Below are 27,108 nucleotides of genomic sequence, written 5' to 3' on the forward strand. Positions count from 1 at the left end.
CGCTGAGCCAGAGAGACCATTTGTCATGTTTCGGTATCAAACGGCTTCACAAACAGTCTTTTCAATGATATGGTATCATTATTTCTGTCTAAAATTTTTTTAAATGATCACAGAAGTGCTGGGATAAAAGTTTTTAGTTCAGATATTAACACTGATGTTTACGGTAGCGATTGAAATAGATTGAAAAAAATGTGAATATAACATTGCGGTTCAAATAACAATTGTGTTGATTACATTTTACTGTGAAAAATGTATTTGTCATTGAATCATTCAATCAAGAGAATCATTCAAAAATGCTGATTCATTTAGTTATGAAACAAGTGAAGTATTTAGGAGTGAGTCATTGAATCATTGAATCATTAAATCAAGAGATTTGTTCAAAAACACTGATTCATTCGGTTATGAAACAAGTGAAATCTTTGAGTGAGTCATTGAATCATTCACCCAAACCAATTTTATTTCAAATTCAAATTAATGAAAACATTTTTAAATAGACTGCAGCAGGTAATATGTAAGAACCTCTAGTAATTTACATGTTATTTTATTTAGTTGTCTGGTCAGAATTGTGATCTCTATTTGAAACAAAAAAAATTGTGATTCTCAATTTATCTAGAATCGTGCAACTCTAAGTATAGTATTTATTAGTATGTTGAATTAGCTTTTATTTATTTAAGTTTTACTATTTATATACTGTTATAGTATTTATTATATTAAGTGTTCTATTTCTATTTCATTTTATTTTATTTCAGTGCCCAAAAATGACCTTTAATAGTTGTAGCTAGCAATAACAACACTGTTCCCCACAGGTCTCCTGTGTCACCTTGATGATGCCTGCATCAGTAACCCATGTCAGAAGGGCTCGAACTGCGACACGAACCCGGTGAGTGGAAAGGCCATCTGCACCTGTCCGCCCGGCTACACGGGATCAGCCTGCAACCAAGACATCGACGAGTGCTCGCTTGGTAAGAATCGCATATGATTGGTTGGAAAGAATTTGAAATGCTGTAAGATTTTTGCATTACAATAATGTTTGATTGATGCATTTTAGGTGCAAACCCATGCGAGCATGGTGGACGGTGTCTCAACACTAAAGGCTCCTTCCAGTGCAAGTGTCTCCAAGGCTATGAAGGCCCGCGCTGTGAAATGGACGTTAATGAGTGCAAGTCAAACCCCTGCCAGAACGACGCCACCTGCCTCGACCAAATCGGTGGATTCCACTGTATCTGCATGCCAGGTATGGGTCTTTTACCATTTACCTGTATCAAAAGCACATCACCGCTGTTGTCTGACTGATTGCTTTGATGTATAGGTTACGAGGGTGTGTTTTGTCAAATAAACACCGACGATTGTGCATCACAGCCTTGCCTCAATAGCGGAAAATGCATCGACAAGATCAACTCGTTCCACTGCGACTGCCCCAAAGGTAACGTCACAATTTTCAAAATCATAAGAATTAGCCACGGTTATGTTTTCTTATAATGTGCATTGTAGTTGAGCAATCAAAATAAACAAGGCATGTGTTTATTTCTCTCCAGGGTTCTCTGGGAATTTATGCCAGGTGGATGTGGATGAGTGCGCCAGCACACCGTGTAAAAACGGCGCCAAGTGCACAGACGGACCAAACAAATACACCTGCGAATGCACTCCAGGTACACCTTTTCCCAGTCTTATTCTGTATATTGTAGCAATTGTTTCTTCCATTTGTAATGCGAGATGTGATATTTTCACCAAAAACCCTTCACATTTGTTTTCATTAAAATATTTCACCTTTTTCTGACCCTTTAGAATTAAAGTCTGTTTTTTGCAGTTGTATCTTGTGATTTTACATACTGTATGTAAATTACCTGTGTTATGATTGGCTAACCTCTTAGAATGGGAAATGAGTCACTGCCAACATTCTAAATATGGAACGATGGTTGTGATATTTTCTTGCAACATCTTTCTGACCCTTAGAATTAGACAGTCTTTTTTTGTAACTGTTGCTGCATCCGAAATCAAATACTTCCCTACTATATGCAGGTGAAACTCGAAAATGTTTTAATATCGTGCAAAAGTTCATTTATTTCAGTAATTCAACTTAAAAGGTGAAACTAATATATTAAATAAACTTATATTACATGCAAAGTGAGATATTTCAAACCTTTATTTGTTATAATTTTGATGATAATGGCTTACAGCTTATGAAAACCTTTTCACAATATTCTAATTTTGAATTTGGGGTTAAATAAGCTGTAAGCCATAATAATAACAAATAAAGGCTTGAGATATCTCACTTTGCATGTAATGAGTCTATATAATCTATTAGTTTCACCTTTTAAGTTGAATTACTGAAATAAATGAACTTTTGCACGATATTCAAATTTTTCGAGTTTCACCTGTAATGTGCGAAAAACTGTACATGCATGGTATTCGAAAAACAGTAGGTAAAAAGTAGCGGGATGATCTACGGCTTCTGCTGAGATTCTGAAGGACGTGTATGATAGACACTTTACTATCCCATGAGGCCTCGTGAGAGGAGTTGTGAATGGCAGTGAAGCGACACAACTGAAACCGTAGGTCACGTTACAGGGACATAATGGCAGATGTAGTGCATCCAAATTTCATTCATACTACACATGCATACTATATAGAACATACTTTTTTTAACGGTCACAAAGTTTCAAACCAAATGTAATACCTACTATATAGTATACGATTTCGGACGCAATGCATTTAAAAAAAAAATCCATATGCAAATTACCTGTGTTATGATTGGCTGTCCTCTTAGAATAGGAAATGAGTGTCACTGGCAACATTCTAAATCCAGAATGTGGGTTTTCTGCAGGTTTTGCTGGCGCTCACTGTGAGTTGGACATCAACGAGTGTGTGTCGAGCCCTTGTCATTACGGCGTGTGTAGGGATGGCGTGGCCTCTTTCACCTGTGATTGTCGCCCTGGATTCACCGGCCGCCTGTGTGAGACCAACATAAACGAGTGCTTAAGCCAACCGTGCCGAAACGGAGGCACCTGTCAGGATAGAGAGAACTCGTACACCTGTACCTGCCCTAAAGGAACCACAGGTAACACATGCACACACATAAAAACCCTTGCCAAGTATGATGGTGAGTACACGATGACACAGTTATCATGTCGTGATTGTGACCGCAGGTGTGAATTGCGAGATAAACATCGACGACTGCAAGAGTAAACCATGTGACTATGGAAAGTGCATCGACAAGATCAATGGCTACGAGTGTGTGTGTGAACCCGGATACACAGGTGAGTCAGTGCAGCATCTGTGTATGTGTGTGAGAACAGGTGGCCAGCGAAGTGCAGAGCTTGTGTATCAGATAACAGATATGACTTAGGACAGAGACTGCCTTTCCCAACTGGGACACACACAGGTGTGCTTTACATTAATGCTTCGGCCTGACTGATCACAAGAGTGACCCTTTTCATGTTGTATTTAAGGAGAAAGGTACAATAGGCTTTGCTAAACCATGAATAGTCATGGCTAAAGGGCGGCCAACATACAAACATTAAGGACACAATCACATTTTTTTAATTATAATATTCCACCTTATTTCTGACCCTTAGAATTAAACTTGTTCGTATCTTAAGAATTCAATATGTACATTTCCTGTATTATGACTGGATAACTTCGGATAGGAAATAAGACATTGCCAACCTTCAAAAAACGCTCATTTATTTTATTTTATTTAGGGCTGATGTTGCCCACAATCTTTTTTCTTTTTTTTTTCCTCGTAAAAAGTTTTCCAACCTCAATTTAACAACTTTTTCTTCTATAATAGCATTTAGTGCAAAGCTGTAACAGTTTTTAAATGCATGAATCTAAAAGTTTAAAAAATACTTAGTAATTCATAGTAATTCACAAAAAAAAGTAATTCATTTAGCTAGTTGCTAATACTTGCATGCAAATAGTTGCATGCGGAGGAAACAAAAACACATTTTTTAAATGTTGTAAGTCCCAATACTGTCAAACATAATAAGAACATTAAGGACACAAATTGTCATTGCAACTTTATTTTATTAAAGGCTGATATTGCCTACAATCCTTTGTTCCATATAAGGAGAGGACAGTTCACTTTTCAACTTCAATTTAATACTTTTTCCTACTAAAATAGCATGATCTCCCATTTCGTGCTGCTTTTTTGTGTATATAGATTAAGCATGGCCTCAAAAGCCTTATTGTTTGCTTGCTACATAATACAAATGAATTAAAACAATCCCTGAAATGTAAACCAAGGTTAATGGTTAGCAGTGTATGTGTGTTACGCAGGTGAACTGGTGTCCTTTAGCATCACTGAACAATTTGAACAGTGCTATATATAGCAAGTATTACACTCAGTATCGTGTGTTTGTGGGAGAGAAACTGCAATAAAGTCCCATTGTTGTTAGAGAATCAAACAGTTACCCATTACCCTACAGAGGAGGGTTGTGTGTGTGTGTTGACGGGGTAATTGTTGTTCGGCGGTGTGTGAAATAGGGTCTGTCCTTTTGTATCTGCGAACAGCCCTCTGTAGGACCTGCCCTCCCCCCAGCGAGTGTGTGAGGGGTGTGTGAGCGGGTCTGAAAGACGGAAAGAAAGGAGGAATGAAAGAGCACAAGAGGGTGGAGGAAATCCTTTGTGCATTTGGAGCAGGGCTGGAGATTTGGGATGGGGCCCACACACACACACACAAAGGCAGACAAAAAACAAGAGGTCAACACACATATGAGTCCCAAGGAAAATTCCTTTACTACCGAGTGTGGTTTTGTTTTTACATGCATTTTAACTTATTGATCGTTTTAAGGTTCAAACTTTTGGATAGATCACTCTTTGGAGGGCATCATCTGATATATAAGATGGTTTATAAGGAAAGTGATTGACAGGCTTTTCTCCACACATAGGAATGGCATTTAAGTTGTTTATTATCATGAAGATAATGTGATATTCACATTAGAAACGACTTGATATCAATTTAACGTCCTTTACAGTCTTAAATTAGGTCAAAATTGGTTGTTTTTCAAGTTTCCTCAATTTCTTAGTTTCAGTTCTGCTGATGTAAATAAGGCCACTTGTGTATTTTGCTATATTTTGGGAAGCAATGACAGTAAAAAAATTCTAGTGTTACAAAAGATTTAAAAAAAGATGATTCAGCCTGTTTTTGTAAAATTTATAATAATAATGAGAAATATTTCATGAGCAGAAAATCAGCATATTATGATTTCTGAAGGATCATGTGACACTAAAGACTGGAGTAATAATGCTGAAAATACACCTTTGATCACAGGAATAACTTTACAATAGAAAAGGTATTTTAAATGGTAATAATATTTCACAATATTCCACCTGTGCCTGCTTTTTATGACCAAATCAAGCCTATTCTGTATTATTTCACACTGAAAGTTCAGTTTTGTTATTAAAAGCAAGTTGCATTTTTCTGTTGTCTTGCACACTATTTTAATGCATATTGTTTTTCCTCACAGGCTCAATGTGTAACATCAACATTGACGACTGTGCGATAAACCCCTGTCATAACGGCGGCACCTGCATCGACGGGGTCAACACCTACACCTGCCTCTGTCCAGAGGGTTTTCGAGACGCCACCTGCCTCTCTCAACACAACGAGTGCTCCAGCAACCCCTGTATTCACGGCAACTGCCTGGACCAGATCAACAGCTACAGATGCACGTGCGAGGCCGGCTGGACGGGACGCAACTGCGACATCAACATCAACGAGTGTTTGTCCAACCCGTGTGTGAACGGAGGCACCTGTAAGGACATGACCAGCGGCTACGTGTGCACCTGCAGAGCCGGCTTCAGCGGTAAGACGCTGTGTACCAATTCACATGCTATACTTCCTAAATAGCATACAAATGCATTAAACAAATGCATTAAACTGGCATAATATTAAAGTGTGCAAGTGTGCAAAGTGTTTTTTTGGCTGATATTGCACACAATGCTTTGCATTAAGTAAGAATATGAGATGTGACCGTTCAGCTTTTTCTACTAACAATAATATTGAATGCAAAGGGTTTGGGTTTGAACCCAAATGTTTAGCTAGCCTAGCTAATCCTTTCATGTAATCGCCAACAGAGGGTTTGTGCAATTTTATGCAAGTTTTATAATATTGTATGCTTAGATTTTGCTGCCATGTCAAAAAAAAGTAAAATATATTGAATCTAAATAAATCTTTGTAGTCTAAAATGTCAAAAAAGAATACAATTCAAATAAAAGTAATATTATTTAATATAATTTTCAATACATTATTAAAATTGTATTTAAATAAAATAAAAGTCTAAATTCACTCAATGTATTTGCTGCTGTTTTGCATAATAGTGTTTGACGACAAATCGGATGCCAGTTTTGGATTAAATAATATTTTCAGTGGATTTTTGAAGTATGCATGCATACTTTTTGGACTTAATTTAAATGCATAAAATGGACAAATAAATAAAAACTAATAATTTTAAAAATAAAGTAATATTTTATTTTATTTTTCAGTACATTATTAAACTAAAATAAGTCTTAATACACTCAAAAGTATGCATTTGCACACTTTTGTACTTTTTCTGCTATCTGTCTGTCTGTCTGTCTACAATCTTTTCTGCTATGATAGAGAGAAAATGCAAATTTTTACGACATTAAATACAAAGCTGAAAAAGCATTAAGTATAAGGAATTTAAGCTAATTATATTACACAATTGTATAACCTATAATTTACAAGAAATAACACTACACACTCAAAAGCATATATTTTCTGACTTTTCTACATTTATTTGTGCATTTTGAGTGTATAATGATGATTTAACGGGGTGTTTTCTTGCGTTTAGGTCCCAACTGCCAGACTAACATTAACGAGTGTGCATCCAACCCCTGCCTGAACCAGGGCTCCTGTATCGACGACGTGGCCGGATTCAAGTGCAACTGCATGTTGCCTTACACAGGTACACACACACACACAAACTTGTGCTCGGCTGAACTATTTGCGCCCCCCCAACACCCATTGTGCAGCTGTTTTTTATTATGAAACCGCAAACTTTGCAGAGGTGTGCACAAAACTATCTGGGGATGTGAAATAACACCACTGTGTCGAGGGTGGCTTCTCAAATAGGTCTATTTCCTGTTTGGCCTCTTCCTGTTTCCTGTTGAGGCAAAGAATTGACAATAGAAGGAAACTCCAAGTGACTTCCTGCTATGGCTGGTCACAGTGGAAACTGATAAGGAAGTGCCTGCAGGAACTGAGCTGGAAAAATGAGGCAATACAAGAGCGAGACTGGAAAAACAAAGAAAGATTAACTAATCTACAGGCTTTTTTATTATTTTATGCACTTATTTTTGAGGGGAAAACCTGCAAGATTAGTTTAAACATGGTCAAATGTTTACCACACTTTTATTGGTAGCAGGACACATTCAAATTAACTCAAATATTTAATAATTAAACATTCAAGGAATGTACATTGTGCCTTTTACTGTATCGCTCCCATATTTTAGTATTATTGATACTATTATAGTTTTTACTAAGTTTTTATTTGTTTGGTTTTTATTTTTAAAAAAAGTCTATAGTTTTTATTAATTCTTTTATTTCAATACTTCAGCTTAAACTAAACAAAATTGATTTGCCTTGGCAACTGAAATGAATTGGTTAACATTTGATTTCACAATAATAACCCTGACCTATGTGTATCTTTTGCATCCATTTTGACACTTTCTCACTGTGTGTTTCAGGCGAGGTGTGTGAGAACTTTTTGGCTCCCTGTGCGCAGCGTCCTTGTAAGAACGGAGGCATGTGTCGCGAATCGGAGGATTTTCTTAGTTTCTCCTGTGCTTGTCCTGCTGGATGGCAAGGTAAGAGTGTGTGCGAATTTGAAAAAACTCTCTATATGACCTTCATCATCATCATCATCATCATCACTACACTCTCGCTACACAGGTCAGACTTGTGAGGTGGACATTAACGAGTGTGTGAGGAATCCTTGCACTAACGGAGGGGTGTGTGAGAACCTGCGTGGTGGATACCAGTGCCGCTGCAACCCCGGATTCACCGGAGATCTATGCGAGAACGATGTTGACGACTGCGCGCCAAGTAAGACATGGACAAACCCAGACAGCATTTTTGCCCATAAAAATACTTTAATCCTGCCTATATAGACAACTTGCTAGGTTTTAAAATGGCCATTGTTTGAGACTTTAACCACACTACAATGACATTCACAACGATATGTGGTTTTGACACTTCATTATGTTTTATGCTCTATTTAATGTCATTGCATCTCAGTTTAATGTGCATGACAAAAACTGAACAATGTGTATTACTAAAGCAGTGCAAATAAAGCAAAATTATATTTAGGGGCATCAAATAACATTAGACTGTGCTTGTGACGCCCTATAATGCTGTCTATGTACGTATGCTAGGCTTTAAAACACCAATTGTTTTAAAGGAATCCTCTGAACTTTAAGCACCACTATAATTACATGCAAAACTATTATGTCGTTTTGAAATCACTCTTCGTGATGTTTTATTTACATACATTTTAAATAATTTGTGGTAACTACTTGATAAACAAGAGTTATTAAAGTTAAGATGAGCCTGAATACGTCAGTAATTGTAATTTATTCTCTCTCTCAGATCCGTGCAGTAACGGAGGTGTGTGTCAGGACCGTGTGAACGGCTTTATGTGTGTGTGTTTGGCTGGTTTCCGTGGGGAGCGCTGTGCAGAGGACATAGACGAGTGTGTGAGCGCCCCCTGCCGTAACGGAGGGAACTGCACCGACTGTGTCAACAGCTACACCTGCAGCTGCCCTGTAGGATTCAGCGGCATCAACTGTGAGATCAACACACCGGACTGCACTGAGAGGTAGACACTCATTATTTCACCATACTGCCAAAAGTTGAGACGTAAAAATCACATTAAACTCAATAAGAAATGATTCAGAGTGGACATCACTTGCTGAATTTAAATGCATTTTAAATTCATTTCATTTTTTTAAATGTTTCAAATTTCTTTTTCGTTTGCATACGAAATATGTGTTGTTTCTTCTCTACAGCTCGTGTTTTAATGGTGGAACATGTGTGGACGGCATAAACTCGTTCTCATGCGTGTGTTTGCCGGGATTCACCGGGAATTACTGCCAGCATGACGTTAACGAGTGCGATTCGCGGCCGTGCCAAAACGGAGGCACCTGTCAGGACGGATACGGCACCTACAAATGCACCTGCCCACACGGATACACCGGACTCAACTGCCAGGTACACAAACACGCTAATATACATACATATATATATAATATTATGATCTTTCCATAAGATCATCTCTCAATGCAAATCAAACCAGCTATTAGACTAATGGAAATAAAACCATGCCAATCTCTAGGTGTGGTGAAGGGTGTGTGAGGATGTGGGCCAAGGGAACTTTATCAGGATGCATAGTGTCCTGGATCCATGAAATAACTGGCCTTTAAAAATATAAATCTGCCTGCCTCTATGGGAATTTAACATGGGGTGTCCTGACTTATGCACCCTGTATTTTAAGGAAGAACATTTATTTATTTACGATACATTATTCATTCACAAAGAAAATTGGTGTCCTTAAAGGTTGGAGTTTTCCTATTTTTTTTTATTAAGGCATTAAGATCAATTTCCAAATTATAATTTTTTTTATTCCTCTTTTTAGTCAACTTTAGCATGGGTGTTCATTTATGCTTTGCACTGTATGTGTAATATATATATATATATATATAATGGTATATATATATATAATGGTATATTTTCATGATATAGATATATTTCACACGTTTTGTCTACCGATGTGTGTTTTAGAGTCTGGTGCGCTGGTGTGACTCCTCTCCCTGTAAGAACGGTGGCTCATGTTGGCAGCAGGGGGCGTCTTTTACCTGCCAGTGTGCCAGTGGCTGGACGGGCATCTACTGCGACGTCCCCAGTGTCAGCTGTGAGGTCGCTGCCAAGCAGCAAGGTAACAATCACGGCTAAATAGACTTCTCTTCTAAACACTTAAAACTTAGGCTGAAAATATTATTTATTTTATGTGAAAGAAATGTATAAAATTTTAGATGAAATGTAACGCATAAAAAAGTAATGTATGTTACATTTTGATAACTTGTGCAAAATTTGTCATTTCTGACCCAGAATGAAAGAATGAAAAACAATTTAATTAAAGTTGAACATTTTTAATGGTTTCCCTGCATGTCATGTGACTATTCACCAACATCAGAGAATCATGAACATGCAAATGTGTTGTTGAATTATTGCAATTGTTGAAATATAAACTTCAGGGGTACTTCAAGTAAATATTTTAGGAGTTCTGCTGACAGTAAGGTTTGGGAATCCCCGTTTTAAATTATATACAATTTTAGATAGTAAATTTAAATATTTCTTAGACCAAAATTATTACATTTTGAATTTCTGAGCTGGTTAGAATGTGCATTTCCCCCCCCCCCCCCCCCACCCCCAGCAATTTAAAAATGCAGCCAATTACTGTCCATAAAAGCCTTGTTTACCACATTAAAGTTGCACATGTTAAACTAGCAGTCTCTCTCTTTCTCAGGAGTGTCTGTGGTCGTTTTGTGTCGTAATGCGGGTCAGTGTGTTGACGTCGGTAACACACACCTGTGCAGATGTCAAGCTGGATACACGGGCAGCTACTGTCAGGAGCAGGTGGATGAGTGCATGCCGAACCCCTGCCAGAACGGAGCCACATGCACCGACTACCTGGGAGGATACAGCTGTGAGGTACGAAAACATCGCACATGTACACTGACAGGCACATCATTTATATGAGATGGATGGGTAGGTGGATAGACAAGACAGATGGATAGACGCATAGATGGATGGGTAGGTGGATAGACAGTAGAGGATGGATACCCGATGGGCCGGGCCGGGTTCGGACAGATATTTAGATGTTCGGGCTCGGTCACATCAGCGCGATAAAGCTTTGAACATTTTAAATTTAAAAAAGCGTATTATGTTGGTAGCCAATGGGCCTGTTTCACTTGATGCAAAGGTTCGTTTTTGTGATTAAAATAAATTAAAAATATTACCATAACATCCGTCTTCCTGCGTGGGGAAATTTGTTTATGTAGCTGTGACAACGAAACACGTGCATGCGCGCCTGTGTTAACGTGCGCTTGTTGCCTCACGTGCGCTGATGCACTCATCTGTCATCTGGGTGCTCCTTGGATGTAAGGGATGGTTCAGCTCAAAAAATGAAGATATTCCAAGGCACTCGAATAGTGTTGAAAAATTAAAAAAGCCTTTATTTCATCATGACTTTATAATTTAAATACTGGTGACAAGTGCACACCTACACGTTGCGGCTTACAAGTCTTCGTCAGGGCGCCTGTGTTAACGTGCGCGTGTTGCCCCGTGTGCACTCATCTGTTGACATTTCCGAATGCCTTCCAACAGTTGCTTAATAAAAGCTGGCTTTCCACACAAACAAACGTACATGTGTCATTAGTATGAGAAACATTTTAGACTTTAACTGTGTCGGGCTCGGACATAAATATCTTAATGCCTGTCTGGCTCGGGTCGGGTTCGTTTACTGCTCTGTCGGACGCGGGCCGGGCTCGGACAGAAAAATGCGTCCCGATCCGCACTCTAATAGACAGACACGTGGATGGATGGATAATTTATTGACAAAAATTCAAATATGTTGTATAATGTGCATGTTAAACTAGCTGTCTTTTTCTCTGGAGTGTATGTGAGGTAAAAAAAAAAAAAAACATACTGGTTCGATCACACATGTACACTGACATGCTCATCATTTATACAAGTCTAACGTCTGTTTCTCTTTCAGTGCGTTCCTGGATATCACGGGGTCAACTGCAGCAAGGAGATAAACGAGTGTCTGTCTCAACCCTGCCAGAACGGAGGAACCTGCATCGACCTCATAAACACATACAAGTGTTCCTGCCCACGGGGAACGCAAGGTACGCAAAGATGCTGGATCCATCACTTAATATTTCAGTTGGTGAATTGTTTGGATTTGTTTGAACTCTACCCGTGTTTGCAGGTGTTCACTGTGAGATTGACGTCGACGACTGTTCCCCAGCCGTGGATCCGTTAACCGGCGAGTCGCGGTGTTTTAACGGTGGCCGGTGTGTGGATCGCATAGGCGGTTACGGCTGCGTGTGTCCGGCCGGTTTTGTCGGCGAGCGCTGCGAAGGAGACGTCAATGAATGCCTGTCTGACCCCTGTGACCCCAACGGATCCTACAACTGCGTACAACTCACCAATGACTTCCGCTGCGAGTGCCGTACAGGATACACCGGTACGAACAGACATCGGACACACACCAGGGCATGAATGTCCACAAATGATCACATTTGCAGTGAAAATAAACATATACAGTGCTATGCATAAGTTTAGACACCCATGCTAAAGTTGACTAAAAAGAGGAATAAAAAATCATCTTTTGGAAATTGAACTTAATGCCTTAATTTAAAAAAAGAGGAAAAATCCAACCTTTAAGGATACCAATTTTCTTTGTGAATGAATAATGTATCGTAAATAAATAAATGTTCTTCCTTAAAATACAGGGTGCATAAGTTTGGACACCCCTATGTTAAATTCCCATAGAGGCAGGCAGATTTTTATTTTTAAAGGCCAGTTACTATATGTATCCAGGATACTATGCATCCTGATAAAGTTCCCTTGGCCTTTGGAATTAAAATATCCCCACATCATCACACACCCTTCACCATACCTGGAGATTGGCATGGAGTACTTTTCATAAGATCATCTCTCAATGCAAATCAAACCAGCTATTAGGCTAACTGAAATAAAACCATGCCAATCTCTAGGTACTATATGAATACAGTACACATTAGATAATTTAGTGTCGGTCTATCTCAAACAAGATATAAATTATTATTATTATACTGTGTCTAAATGACAAGTAAGCTTATTTCTCTCTCAAATGTATATTACTATAATGCAATCATTTTCTCATTGTTAAACAGTAATCGAAAGAAGAACCCAGTCCAGACACTTTATTTATTTAGTTATGTATACTTATACTACAGACACAATTTAAAATGTGAACATTTTATTTGTTTCTTAGCATCAATTACATTGTATTAATAATAAATTGTCCTTCACAAATATGATTTACAATTTTAAAATATTTAAAAATGTAAAATGTATTTGTTTATTACATTTTTAAGGTGAAGTATGACCCATAGAATTTTGTGAACTTTATTTTAATGTTTTGTTTTGTTTTTTTAATTCACAGGCAAGCGCTGTGAAACTGTGTTCAACGGTTGCAAGGACACGCCATGCAAAAATGGAGGAACATGTGCTGTAGCCAGCAACACCAAACACGGATACATCTGCAAGTGTCAGCCGGTGAGTACAAACTCGCATCTGGAAGGCTAATGCTGTTATTCAAACTTTCTTAAAGGGATGGTCGGAGTAATTTCAACCTAGGGTCCTTTGCACCATGACCTCGAGCCAAACACCCCCCAGAAGCCTTTTTTTCCCCTTGGTATCAGCCGAATGGCTTAGTGCAGGCGCTAATGGATCCAAGGTTGTATCTCGTAAATTACCCCACTAGTAACGCCCGGAATGGTACCAAACTTCTACAGTAGTAGAAATAGGTTCTGTACTCATAGACATTGGAAAGTTTGTAAGTACATCCGGAGTTTATTTAAATAACACTTGCCTGATGGCTTATGCTACCGCTAACCTGGAAGTCACTTCCGTGATTTGGGAAAAGCCTGGAACTGGGCGTCGTTAAACTCCTTATGCTCTGCTTTCTGCCAGGACTTTTCCCAAATCACAGAAGTGACCTCGACGTCCAGGTTAGAGTTAGCATAAGCCATCAGGCAAGTGTTATTTAAATAAACTCCTGATGTACTTATAAACTTTCCAATGCCTCGTTTTATGAGTACAGAACCTACTTGTACTACTGTAGAAGTTTGGTACTGTTCCTTAGTGAGGTAATTTACCAGATACAACTTTGGATCCATTAGCGCCTGCACTAAGCCATTCGGCTGATATCTCTGAATAAGCTCTAACTTTAATAATGTTCGATCAAGGGAAAAAAGCTTCTGTTTGGCTCGAGGTCATGGTGCAAAGGACCCTAGGTTGAAATTACTCCGAACCATCCCTTGAACGCCACATAAACCGCATTAGTGCTTGAGAGCTGTTTAGAGAGATGAACAGAACATGCACAACACACGTTCTAACCAGTGTTTCTCTCTCAGGGTTACTCTGGCTCCTCCTGCGAATATGACGCTCATTCCTGCGGCTCCCTGCGCTGTCGTAACGGTGCCACCTGCGTCTCCGGTCACCTGAGTCCCCGCTGTCTCTGTCCGCCGGGCTTCAGTGGGCACGAGTGCCAAACACGGATGGACTCGCCGTGCCTCTCCAACCCCTGCTACAACGGGGGCACCTGCCAACCGATCAACGATGCTCCGTTCTACCGCTGTTCCTGCCCTTCCAACTTCAACGGACTCCTTTGCCACATCCTGGACTACTCCTTCACTGGAGGGCAGGGCCGGGACATCCCCCCGCCCCCGGAGGTGGAGATTAGATGTGAAGTCACTCAGTGTGAAGGCAGGGGTGGAAATGCCATCTGCGATACGCAGTGTAACAACCACGCGTGTGGATGGGACGGCGGCGACTGCTCTCTGAATTTCGACGACCCGTGGCAGAACTGTAGCGCTGCCCTGCAGTGTTGGCGGTACTTCAACGACGGAAAATGCGACAAGCAGTGCGCCAATGCCGGCTGCCTATATGATGGATTCGACTGCCAAAGCCTGGAGGGGCAATGCAAGTGAGTGAAAATAATTTTTACTTTATTATTTGTTTTTATGATTTCATTTTTTAATCTCTCTCTCTCTCTCTTTCTCTCTCTCTCTCTCTCTCTCTCTCTCTTTCTCTCTCTCTCTCTCTCTTTCTCTCTCTCTCTCTCTCTCTCTCTCTCTCTCTTTCTCTCTCTCTCTCTCTCTCTCATATATATATATATATATATATATATATTTATTTATTTATTTATATATAATTATTTTTAATTTTAATTTTTTATCGTTAAGGACCCATTTTAATATAACTTGTACAATCTTTTATTACCTGTGGAAAACTGTGCATTCTAATGGAAAAATCCTAATAAATGTAGTGAACATAATAATATTAAAAATCAAAAGTCAAGAAAGTAACTGAAATTAATTAGATTTTTTATTTATTTTATAATTATTCATTTTATTTAGAATTTTTCTTTTATTTTGGCTATTTTATTTAATTTTCTATTGCTTTATCGTTAAGGACCAATTTTAGTATAAATTGTGCAATCTTATATTAACTGTGGAAAACTAGCATTTTGTATTTCATTTATTAGGATTTTTCCATTAGGATGCAAAGTAAAAACTGCATACAGAGGAGATCAGTGGAAACTTTGACATTAATTTGTAACTTCTCCCTCATCCTCCTCTTCAATCTCTCCCTCCAGTCCGCTGTACGACCAGTACTGTAGGGATCACTACGCGGATGGTCACTGCGATCAGGGCTGTAATAACGCGGAGTGCGAATGGGACGGTCTCGACTGTGCCGATGACGTCCCTCAGAAACTCGCCGTGGGAAGTCTGGTACTAGTGGTCCACATCCCACCCGATGATCTCCGCAACCGCTCCTCGTCTTTCCTCCGAGAGCTGAGCGGACTGCTGCACACGAACGTGGTGTTCCGCCGGGATGCTAACGGAGAGCCGCTCATTTTCCCGTACTACGGCAACGAGCACGAGCTGAGCAAACACAAGCGCTCGGACTGGACCGACCCGGCCCAGCTGCTGCAGCGCGCCAGGAGGAGCCTGACGTCATTTATGAAGCCCCGCCTACGCCGAGAACTGGATCAAATGGAGATCAAAGGGTGAGTGTATTGAGTTTATAAAATTTTAACTCTAATAAAATGCAACTAACAATTTATATGTTATATTATATTATTTGTGCATCATTTTTAGTGTGCTTTTAAACTTTGTGTTTTAAAATGTTTACATGTTTGTGTGTTGTAGGTCTATTGTCTATCTGGAAATTGACAACCGTCAGTGTTATCAGCAGTCTGACGAGTGTTTCCAGAGCGCGACGGATGTGGCGGCGTTCCTCGGAGCGCTGGCCTCTAGCGGGAACCTCAATGTTCCTTACATCATCGAGGCCGTCACAAGTGAGTGCCACATTTAGGCCCAAAACACTGCTATTTTACTATTATTTCGATACTATTATAGTATTTATCAAAATTAATTACCTTCAGGTTTAATTTTTAGTTTGAGTAATTGTATGTGCTTTTGTCATTTCTATTTATTTACTTTTTTTTGTTTATATATTTCTATTTAGGTTTCATTTATTTTTATTTATTTGCCAAGGCAACATTTTTTTATTTTAATTTCAAGTTTTTCATCCAATATTTAATTTTAGCTTTTTTTTTTTTTTTTTTACATTTTAATTTTAATCTTTGTGAATTTGTAATTTTTATTAGTTTTTTATATTACTATTTATTTATAATTTAATATCAGGTATGGTTTTCCTAATTATAGGAATTCACCTTAAACGAAAATTAGAGATGTTGCTTGGCAACTTATTGTTATGTAATATTTTTTCAGCTTTATTAAAATGTTTAGGTAACAACATTTAAACATACTGTGTGCAACACAAACACTCAATACATCATCAGCTGTGTCTGTGCGCAGGTGAGGACGGGCCTTCAAAGACAGGGGAGATGTACCCCATGTTCCTGGTGCTTCTTGCTCTGGCGGTTCTGGCCCTGGCGGCGGTGGGCGTCGTGGTCTCCAGGAAGAGGAAGAGGGAACACGGACAGCTTTGGTTCCCAGAGGGCTTTAAAGTCTCTGAACCCAAAAAGAAACGCAGGGAACCGGTCGGAGAAGATTCTGTCGGACTCAAGTGAGTGTGCGGCACTTTGATTAAAGCGACATATTTAAATATTAGATGGAAAAACTTAAATGTTGCCTTGGCCACTAACTGAAATAGGTTTAAGTTGAAGTACTAACATTTCTAAAATATATTATATAAAATACATTGCTAAAATAAAAATAAAGCTAATTTGGAAATAATACAAAAAATAAGCAAAATAACAGAAGCGCATAACAAAATCACTAAAATTATGACAGAATTATGTAAACTGAAAATTAGTGTTAATTTCGTCAGCTATTTTTACATTTTGTCCTGTGGGACTAGTGATGTTTAGTCAACCTTTTCCGGTTTTTGTTTAGCCAAGTTTTAGTACCGGTACTAAAACGAATTTTGGTCAATGAAAACTTTTCACATTTTTGTCATGCTGCATAATTAAATTGCTAATCACGATTAATTTGCTCATAATTATATTTTTAGTAAAGATTTTGGTTTAGTTTTATTAATTTTTTAACTATATTTTAGTCGTATCTTTTTTTTCCCCGATATTGCATATTGTTAATATAGTCAGTTATTGACTAGTATATAGTTATTAATGACATTATCTCATCGTCTAGTCTTAGCAATGAAAAAAAGGTTGTTGACGAATATTTTTTTACCATGTTTTTCATTAAAAAAGTGTTTTAATATTAAAACATTTCAATAATGCAATTTAATCATATATAAAAATGTATGTTTAATGTATATTAATATAATATATATAACAATTAAAGGGACAGTGTCATATATTTTTCTAAAATAAAAATTTTTGCCCCCAAATTCCACAAAAAATTAGTTTTCCACCTTTATTGATAACATACAATTTGTTTCCCATCAGGCCTCTGAAAAACTCTGACAGCTCTCTGATGGATGAACAACTGAGCGACTGGGCAGAAGACGACACCGCTAAACGATTCCGGGTGAGTGTGCACTAAAAAACTAAAAAGTTCAAAGACTAACTGCTCTGTGTAAAGTTATGTCCAGTGTAGTCCCGCATGGATGTGTAACTGTGTGTGTGTTTGTGTGTAGTTTGAGGAGCAGTCGATTCTGGACATGACTGGTCAGCTGGATCACCGTCAGTGGACGCAGCAACACCTGGACGCCGCTGACCTGCGCCTGAACTCGATGGCTCCGACGCCACCGCAGGGCGAGATCGAGAACGACTGCATGGACGTCAATGTCCGCGGGCCTGGTGAGCGCTCAGACCTTTACCATGATCACTAGCTGCGTTTACATGGACACTTATAATCTTATAATATCACTTATAATATAATAGTTTTCTTCTTATTATTATTTTTCCCGAATGGGAGTCAATGGCAGCCCTATGAACCGTAAGTAGGAAAATGGTGAAATTTGGGACATTTGTAGTGATGGTAATGAATAGTAATTGGACCAATTTTAGAGTCTCTAGGACCAACTCTATAGCACCACCACCAGTTCAAAAATTCAACATTGAAATGGTTATAACTTTTGGACCCTTTGATCTAGAAAAATTAAACTTAGTACACCTGATGCCACTCATTATGGTGATCACAATCAATATCGTACATTAAGACTCCGCCCATTACAGTAGTGGACAATTTGAAAAATGACAGTGTTTAGGTTTTTTTGCTACTCCTCATTCAAACTTTGTTTAATTCTTACGAAAATTGGATTAGAAGCTGTATCACGGCCAAAGTTTGATCAATCGAAACGAAAATTAGTACGCTTCATCAGAAGCATGATCTGAGGGTCCATGCCAAAGTTGGGAACAGCGCCACCTACAGGTCATGATATCTGAAAAAGTGATTTTTTTTTTGGCCAATAACTTTTGAACCAACATTGAAATGGTTATAACTTTTGAACCCTTTGATCTAGAAAAATGAAACTTAGTACACCTGATGCCACTCATTATGGTGATCACAATCAATATCGTACATTAAGACTCCGCCCATTACAGTAGTGGCCATTTTGAAAAATTACAGTGTTCAGTTTTTTTTGCTACTCCTCATTCAAACTTCAATTCTTACGAAAATTGGATTAGAGGCTGCATCTCGGCCAAAGTTTGATCAGTCAATACGAAAATTGGTACGCTTCATCAGAAGCATGATCTGAGGGTCCATGCCAAAGTTGGTAACAGCGCCACCTACAGGTCATGAGATCTGAAAAAGTGCTTTTTTAGCCAATAACTTTTGAACAATTTCTTTTAAATTATTTGACATTTCTTTACAAAAATTGGTAGGGATCATCAACAGCATGTCCTGAAAGTACATGAGAAGTTTGAACAGAGCGCCACCTAGTGTTCCAAAGATATAAGTTTTTTTGCAAAAACGCCTATAACTTTGGAAACATTGCTTCTGTTCCAGACATGGTGTCTATATGTGAATGAACTCAATAAATGCAGCAAATTTATTTAAAAGATTCTTACTTGAAATATGGAAGTTAGACACATGTGACTACTAACAAAACTACTTGTGTCGCGGAGCGGGCATGTTACAGATACGGGATGTTGTCATAGACGCGGCGCGCAGTAGGCGGTTGTTTGTATCGGTGCATTTCTAGAGTGAGCTGAAATGAGTGCACATAAATTTGGTAAATAAATATAATCAACATTTATTTACACATCACACAATGAAATAAAATGGGAGGGGAAACACACTGATGATGTTACTGATGTAAACTCTGGAGTTTTCTTTAAAGCTGTCTTTGGTCTCTCTCGTAGACGGTTTCACTCCACTGATGATTGCGTCGTGCAGTGGCGGCGGTGTTGAGAATGAAAACGGCGAGGGAGAAGACGATCCGTCCACTGACGTCATCACGGACTTCATCTACCACGGTGCCAACCTGCACAATCAGACGGACCGGACCGGCGAGACCGCGCTGCACCTGGCGGCCCGCTACGCCCGCTCGGACGCGGCCAAACGCCTGCTGGAGTCCTGCGCGGATGCTAATGTCCAGGATAACATGGGTCGCACGCCTCTCCATGCTGCCGTTGCTGCTGACGCGCAGGGTGTCTTCCAGGTAAACCACAAATATACCCATTATATTCAGCTTACAGGTGAAACTTGAAAAATTTTTATATTGTGCAAAAGTTCATTTATTTCAGTAATTCAACTTAAAAGGTGAAACTATATTATATATACTTATTACATGCAAAGTGAGATATTTCAAGCCTTTATTTATTATAATGTTGATGATTATGGCTTACAGCTTATGAAAACCCCAAATTCAAAATTAGAATATTGTGAAAAGGTTTTCATAAGCTATAAGCCATAATCAAAATTATAACAAATAAAGGCTTGAACAGCTTGAACCTGTATTATGATTCAGGAGGGTTTAAACTAAATTAATTTGTGTGAAAGCAAAAAACAGCTATATGATTAAAGACATGAATGTTAACATAGTAATTCAATATAATAATAATAAATGTTTTTGTTTTTTTCAATTGAAATGTTAATAATAATATCATATTTACTTATAATAATATAAATATTTTTGGTAATTGAAATTAAACTGAAATAAAGTTAAATATTAATATAAGATGTAAAACTTTAAACTGAAATAAATAAATGTTGCCTTTGCAACTTACTGAAATATGTTTGTCAAAGTCCTAAAATTATTCAAACTAAAACTGAAATATAAGTTAAAGCTAAAATATTGAAAAACTAATAAAAACATATAAGCGCAATAACAAAAGTACTAAAATTTAAAATGAATAAAAGCCAATTCAAAATATGAATATCTACTATATATAGTAGTTTTCCGCTAACGAATGTATTTTCGTAGCGTAGGTAACATTTATAATACAATTTATTTAATTTATATTTAATGTATAAAATAACAATATATATAATATGCGATGTATAATATTTGTATTTTGTGTTTGGAAATAGATCCTCATCCGGAACAGAGCGACGGATCTGGACGCCCGCATGCATGACGGAACGACTCCGCTGATCCTGGCCACCCGATTGGCTGTCGAGGGAATGGTGGAAGAGCTCATTAACTGCCATGCTGATCCGAATGCTGTTGATGATTCTGGTATGATCACAAACAAACACTATAATCTCAACCAAATCTCTCTCTCTCAAAAAATAACTATTTTGAAGATGCATGGAAGTCTCCAATAACTCTAACTTTTTTTATGTTTGTTCTGTAGGAAAGTCGGCTCTTCACTGGGCGGCTGCGGTTAATAATGTGGACGCTGCTGTCGTTCTTTTGAAGAATGGAGCGAATAAAGACCTACAGAATAACAAGGTGGGTTTTTGAAGTCGACGAGTTTGTTGAAGTCAAAATGAAAATTTGTAGCAGTGTTATTTATATTTATAATTTAATTACATTTATATATTTGTATATATACCATTTATAGTTATTAATATTTGGAATTAGCTTTTATTTTCATGTAAAGTTTTAATTTTCAAATGACAAAGACTTAAATAAACTTCTTCTTTTTCTTTTCTTTTTTTTTATGTGCATTTTATTATGTTTTTTTTATTAGTATTTAGGTGTCATTTATTATATATATATATATATATATAATTAATTATATATAAAAAAAAATATATATATATATATATATATATATATAATAAAAAGTTAGAAAATTTAATATAACTTTAAGGGTTACTTTAAGTTTTTCCTCAAATATTTGCTTTATTTAATTTAACAAAATGACCTTGTTTTGTAGGAGGAGACGCCACTTTTCCTGGCCGCTCGTGAGGGCAGTTACGAGACCGCTAAAGTCCTGCTTGATCACTTGGCCAACCGTGACATTGCGGATCACCTAGACCAGCTTCCACGAGACATCGCGCAGGAGCGCATGCACCACGACATCGTCCGGCTTTTAGAAGAATACAACCTGGTGCGGAGTCCCCCGCTGCCCTTATCACCCCCTCTCTGCTCACCCAACACCTACCTGGGCATCAAACCCAGCCCGGGCAACAACAACACGGCCAAGAAGGCGAGGAAACCGGCGGGTAAAGGCGTGGGAGGAGGGAAGGACAGCGGAAAAGACATGAGAATGAAAAAGAAAAAGAACGGAGAGGGCAAAAACGGAGGGATTATGGAAGTGGGCGTCCTCTCGCCTGTCGATTCGCTGGAGTCGCCCCACGGTTACCTGTCGGACGTCTCCTCCCCACCTATGATGACGTCACCCTTTCAACAGTCCCCACCCATCACTTTGAATCAACTCCAAGGATTGGCTGATTCTCACAGGGGCGGGGCTCTTCAGAGTTTAGGGAAACCGTTTGACTCCGCCCCTCCACGCTTATCCCATCTGCCAGTGGCTAACAATGGAGCTCAAACAGGGGCGTGCGATTGGCTGCAAAGGGTGCAACAGCAACAACAGCAGGCAGGCTTCACACAGCTCATACCCACAATGCTCCCTGCCACCACTATGTCACATATGGGCTATCCAACAATGCAAACTAGCCACCTCGGCGCAGCATCGCACATGATTCCTAACCACGCCCACCAGAATATGGCGCCCATGCAGCATCAAAACAACGCCTCCTCTGGCCACATCCTCTCTCATCACTTCCTAGGTGACCTGAGTGGGCTGGATCTTCAGTCTGGCACAGGACACGCCCCCATCCAGACCATCCTACCACAGGAGAGCCAGCGCATGGCTCCTCCCATTTCTAGCACGCAGTTTCTGACTCCGCCTTCTCAACATAGTTATTCCAACCCCATGGACAACACGCCCAGTCACCAGCCGCAGGTTCCTGACCACCCGTTCCTCACGCCCTCTCCTGGCTCTCCTGACCAATGGTCAAGCTCGTCTCCACATTCCAACTTGTCTGATTGGTCAGAGGGCATCTCAAGCCCACCCACCAGTATGCAAATGAACCATATACCAGATGCCTTCAAGTAGGCGGGGCTTTAGCATCAAGAAGCTAGACTGAGTTACCGAATAGACTCTTTAAATGATTTTATATTAATGATAAGAATTGTTTTTACTGATTTTGTAAGCTAAGAACCATTTTTATTATTTTTTGTATTTATTTATATGCGTTTTGGACTACAGATATAAAAGATCCTTTTTTTAATTTATACTGTATTTTATTTTTTATTTTGAACATTTAGTGTTCTGAAAATATTGTGATGCTGCCAGAAAATAATTTTTGTTGTTGTTGCTTTGGTTATTTTGTTTAAAATGTCAGTATTAATTACATTTTATATGGTCCTTTTACCAAACAATTAGTTTTCTGTGAACAAAAAAAGTAGAAAAAGAGTCTTAAAATTGTGACTTTATTGTATCTTGGATGTATTCAAATGGACACATGCACGCGTTTGTTTGTGTTTTTACATAAAAGAGACTGGTTTATGACTGATTTATTCTATTTTACCGAGTATTGTCTGTAGACACTGTTCTGAGTTCATTGAGAACCCAAATATTTTTCCCATGGTACCTCGCTTCAGGTGTTTTGGGGAGCTTTTTCATATGTAGTGTAGCAATCACTGTTATTTATTGCCTGCTGTAGAGATGTAGGACATATTCTAACACATGTAGATGAGTTTGTGTGTGTGTGTGTGTGTGTGTGTGTGAGAGAGAGAGAGACAGAGAGAGACAGGTGTGTGTGTATGCGTGTGTCGCAGTGTGATGACATCTTTGATGCTCATGAGGTGTGATTGTTGCTTTCCAGACTTTTTATGTTTTATAAATGCAGATCAAATGTTCTAATGATAACATGAAAAAGACAGATTTGTAGTTTGTGGAGAAAAAAAGTATTTTGTTCAATGTTTTTTTGTAAAGTACCTTTTCTTGACACAATAAAGGACACCGTTTGGTGACATTTTACCATGTCTCTCGTCTCGTCAGACATGACTTTCCTTCAAAATATTCATGCGAAAAGCAGAAAAACCTCACTATTACTATTTCTTATACACTACTGTTCAAAAGTTTAGAATAAAGATAATTTTTTATGTTTTTGAAAGAAGTCTCTTCTGCTCACCAAGGCTGAATTTGATAAAAAAAACTGAATTTGGTTTCAAGTTCTCACTCACTGGCTGTATTTTATGTGGTTATTTAAAAAAAGATGACCCCGAAGCATCTCTGGATGGATGCTCTCCCCAGATTCAAGTGGAACCAGTGACATTCACTGAATTAATGTTTCACTACTTCACCTCTGTCTGCTATTTAAAGGCCTGACTCACCTGCAACTCTCCATTTACAGCCTGGGAAAGTGCACTAAAACATGATGGATCTAAAATTAAACCTGCACACTCTTACATATGAAATAATAACAGATTCATGAGCATGGTTCTTTGGTTTCCCACAGGCTGCTCAGCACATATTAGTGAGAATGGCTCATTCATTAAAATAACTTTTTGTTTGTTCTGTTACCGATAGTGACTCAATTTAATCGAATTTAAAAACAATTCAATCGAGTCACTATCGGAAACAGAACAAACCAAAAGCTATTTTAATGAATAAATCAACTTAACTGCAGGAAATGTCTGATTAATTGATATACATCAGAGTCAGTGTTTGTTGATGTGGACATGCATTAAACACGTTTTGGGTTTCAAATGAAAATTCTGCTGTCAGATTTGATTTTTAGACTTAAGTTTGGCTAATTGCGTTCAATTTATCAAACTTTAAAGGGTTAGTTCACCCAAGAATGAAAATTCTGTCATTAATTATTTTAATAATTATTTACAAAATATGAATCTCCTACGCGCGTTCACGTGGTCTCGTGAATGCGCGCTGGAGATTAATATTTAATTTGTTGTTGTTTTTTAGCGGAAGCATGTCGCTTCATAAATTTGAGGTTAAACCAATGGAGTCATATGGTTTACTTTTATGATGTCTACCTTGCTGGGGCTTGAAAGTGGTAGTTGCGTAGACTGTCAATGGACGAAAAGCTCTCAGATTGCATTAATAAGATCTTCAATTGTGTTCCGAAGAAGTCTTGCGGGTCTGGAACGACACGAGGGTGGGTGAGTAATTAATGACTGAATTTTCATTTTTGGGTGAACTATCCCTTTAATCCAATGTCCTCCAATAGCTCATTCAACTCATCTCTCTTACACACACACTACTGTCACACACTACACTAAAGCTCATCTGTCACCTACCATGAATCGATGGTTCCCAGAATTCTCAGCGGGGGTTTGGTTAAGAATGCACAAGGGATTTGGTCAATGATAACCCGGTCAGAAGAGCTGCTGCTGTCCTGCTTCGCCCTCTGTGACTGAACACAGAACATTACCATCATCTACTGCAGGGGGCGCTGTCTCTCACACCAGCTGAGAAACAGAGTAAACCTTCTGCTTTACTTTACTACTTGATATTTCCCTGAAAATGTGCGATTTTAAAGGGGACCTTTTATACCCTTTTTACAAATATATATCTCAGGTTTCCCCATCATGTCTCTGTGAAGTTTCAGCTCAATTATACCCCACAGATAATGTATTATACCATGTTGTAAATGGTATTTTGAGTGGAAGGAAAGGACATGCTGTTTTCGTGCATGTATCTTTATATGCAAATGAGCTGCTGAGTCCCCGCCCCTTATCCAGAAGAGGGCGGAGTCTTTACAGTTCATGCCTCCAATTCTCTGCAAAAAAAATAAACATATGTTTGGTTTTGATTATCATCTCTATCACGATCACGCTCACGTGACATTGCAGTTCTTCATCATCATGAATTTTAAAGCCATATCAGTCTAAACTTCTGCTATATGGTTTTCTGAGTGCACACACCCGAAGCACGCACACAGAAAGCTGTCTGTCAGACGGAGGAGGAACGTCCTGTGAGTATTAAACTAAATCTCTTTCACATCTTATTGCGTTTAAACTGTCAAAATTCACACAAGGTTATGTCAAATGCACACAAAGTTCACATATACACAGTCGGTTATGTCAGTGAACGTAAACAGCAGGGAAAGAAATCACATGTGTATATTAGATCTGTGTATTAAAGTGACAGCAGTGTAATATACAGAACCTACTGCTATATATGCTGTTAATATGAATCAAACAACAAAAGAAAAACAGAAAATCACTCACTGCTCTTGACTGAATAACATTTAGTAGCTTTAATAAGAATACATTTCGTACTTGAATGGTGCAGTGAAATGCTCTGGCGAGGAGATAAACATGGCGGACTGTGTTCAGCTCACTGGGGGCGGGTCTATGCTAATAGGGCAGAGTCTGTCAGCAGTTGTGGGCGGGGCCTGTGTAATGTTGTCACACCACAATCTTCAAATGGCTTGTTCTGAGACACTGCTTATGATTTATGGGGATTAAAATAAGAGGAGTGGGATTTGACCATTATATGGTGGTTGTGTACACACACTGCCAACACACATTTATGTTCAAACACCATGTAAAAGTGCATATTGCATAATAGGTCCCCTTTAAGATGCACATCTTGATCTAATATATTTTTTTAGATAGATCAATTTATAAATTTATAAATCAATTTATAAATTGATTTATAAGTATTTTATAAGTATTTTATAAGGATTTATAAGTACTTCAATTTATAAGTAATAAAGTAAATAAAAAAAAGACAAATGAGCATTCTCAGATATTTTTCATATGAAATGTTCTTTACAAAAGGACTATAAAATAGTTTTGTTTACGTCAGCCCGAGTTACAATTTCAAAATACTTAGACATTACAAAATGTATGTGTTTTTTTCTCTCAAATTAATCTTTAGCTATTTGTGAAAAAAATGGAATGGAAAAATGCTACTCATTAGATTAAATCATTAGTCGAGGTATCAAATTTACAGCATACAGCAAAATATACAAATATTTTACATTTTAAAAAATTATTGTGGCAAGTTTAATTAAAAAACACCATAAAGCAAATTATACACAATTATTAGCCTACATAAAAAAATAAATGATAGCCGAAAGTAGGCTACTTAGTGTTTTCCTACAGTCATGCAATAAAAATTTTTTTACATTATTTTACAATAAAATAAGTAAATAAAGAAAACCATGTTGTGAATAAGGAATCTTCCATGAATATGATGATAATAATAACTACTACAAAAAAAGTAATAAAATTGCCAGGGAGTAATCATAAAATATAAGAATACAATCGGGTATACAGATATTAAATATATACTTTGTAGAGTTTCTCTTAATCTGTCTATGTACAGCCATTGTTTTTTAGTAATCTTGCATTTATAAATGTGAAATTTGGTCAAATGTATTAAACAGGCATCATTGATTATGTGGCCTGTATCATTTGAGGACGCGCCTGTACGCACGCGC

The 27,108-nt window shown here is 38.1% G+C and overlaps 1 protein-coding gene across 1 annotated transcript in view; it reads left to right on the forward strand.

Annotated features, from left to right (window-relative positions):
- Positions 1–23,680, forward strand: part of notch1a (notch receptor 1a) — a 35,700-nt gene extending 12,020 nt beyond the window's left edge. The window contains exons 7-33 of the mRNA XM_079587297.1: positions 807–962; positions 1,049–1,234; positions 1,310–1,423; positions 1,536–1,649; positions 2,825–3,058; positions 3,147–3,257; positions 5,469–5,807; positions 6,816–6,929; positions 7,711–7,830; positions 7,916–8,068; positions 8,612–8,840; positions 9,031–9,232; positions 9,803–9,956; positions 10,548–10,732; positions 11,799–11,931; positions 12,015–12,272; positions 13,236–13,348; positions 14,209–14,780; positions 15,453–15,866; positions 16,009–16,157; positions 16,681–16,891; positions 17,736–17,817; positions 17,927–18,089; positions 19,599–19,897; positions 20,770–20,917; positions 21,036–21,133; positions 21,564–23,680. Coding sequence (XP_079443423.1) covers positions 807–962; positions 1,049–1,234; positions 1,310–1,423; positions 1,536–1,649; positions 2,825–3,058; positions 3,147–3,257; positions 5,469–5,807; positions 6,816–6,929; positions 7,711–7,830; positions 7,916–8,068; positions 8,612–8,840; positions 9,031–9,232; positions 9,803–9,956; positions 10,548–10,732; positions 11,799–11,931; positions 12,015–12,272; positions 13,236–13,348; positions 14,209–14,780; positions 15,453–15,866; positions 16,009–16,157; positions 16,681–16,891; positions 17,736–17,817; positions 17,927–18,089; positions 19,599–19,897; positions 20,770–20,917; positions 21,036–21,133; positions 21,564–22,748 — 6,236 coding nt within the window. The 3' untranslated portion in view covers positions 22,749–23,680. The remainder of the gene's footprint in view (positions 1–806; positions 963–1,048; positions 1,235–1,309; positions 1,424–1,535; positions 1,650–2,824; positions 3,059–3,146; positions 3,258–5,468; positions 5,808–6,815; positions 6,930–7,710; positions 7,831–7,915; positions 8,069–8,611; positions 8,841–9,030; positions 9,233–9,802; positions 9,957–10,547; positions 10,733–11,798; positions 11,932–12,014; positions 12,273–13,235; positions 13,349–14,208; positions 14,781–15,452; positions 15,867–16,008; positions 16,158–16,680; positions 16,892–17,735; positions 17,818–17,926; positions 18,090–19,598; positions 19,898–20,769; positions 20,918–21,035; positions 21,134–21,563) is intronic.
- The last annotated feature ends 3,428 nt before the right edge of the window (positions 23,681–27,108 follow it).

This window comes from Phoxinus phoxinus, assembly GCF_949152265.1.
Source record: "Phoxinus phoxinus genome assembly, chromosome: 17".
Classification (NCBI taxonomy): domain Eukaryota; kingdom Metazoa; phylum Chordata; class Actinopteri; order Cypriniformes; family Leuciscidae; genus Phoxinus; species Phoxinus phoxinus.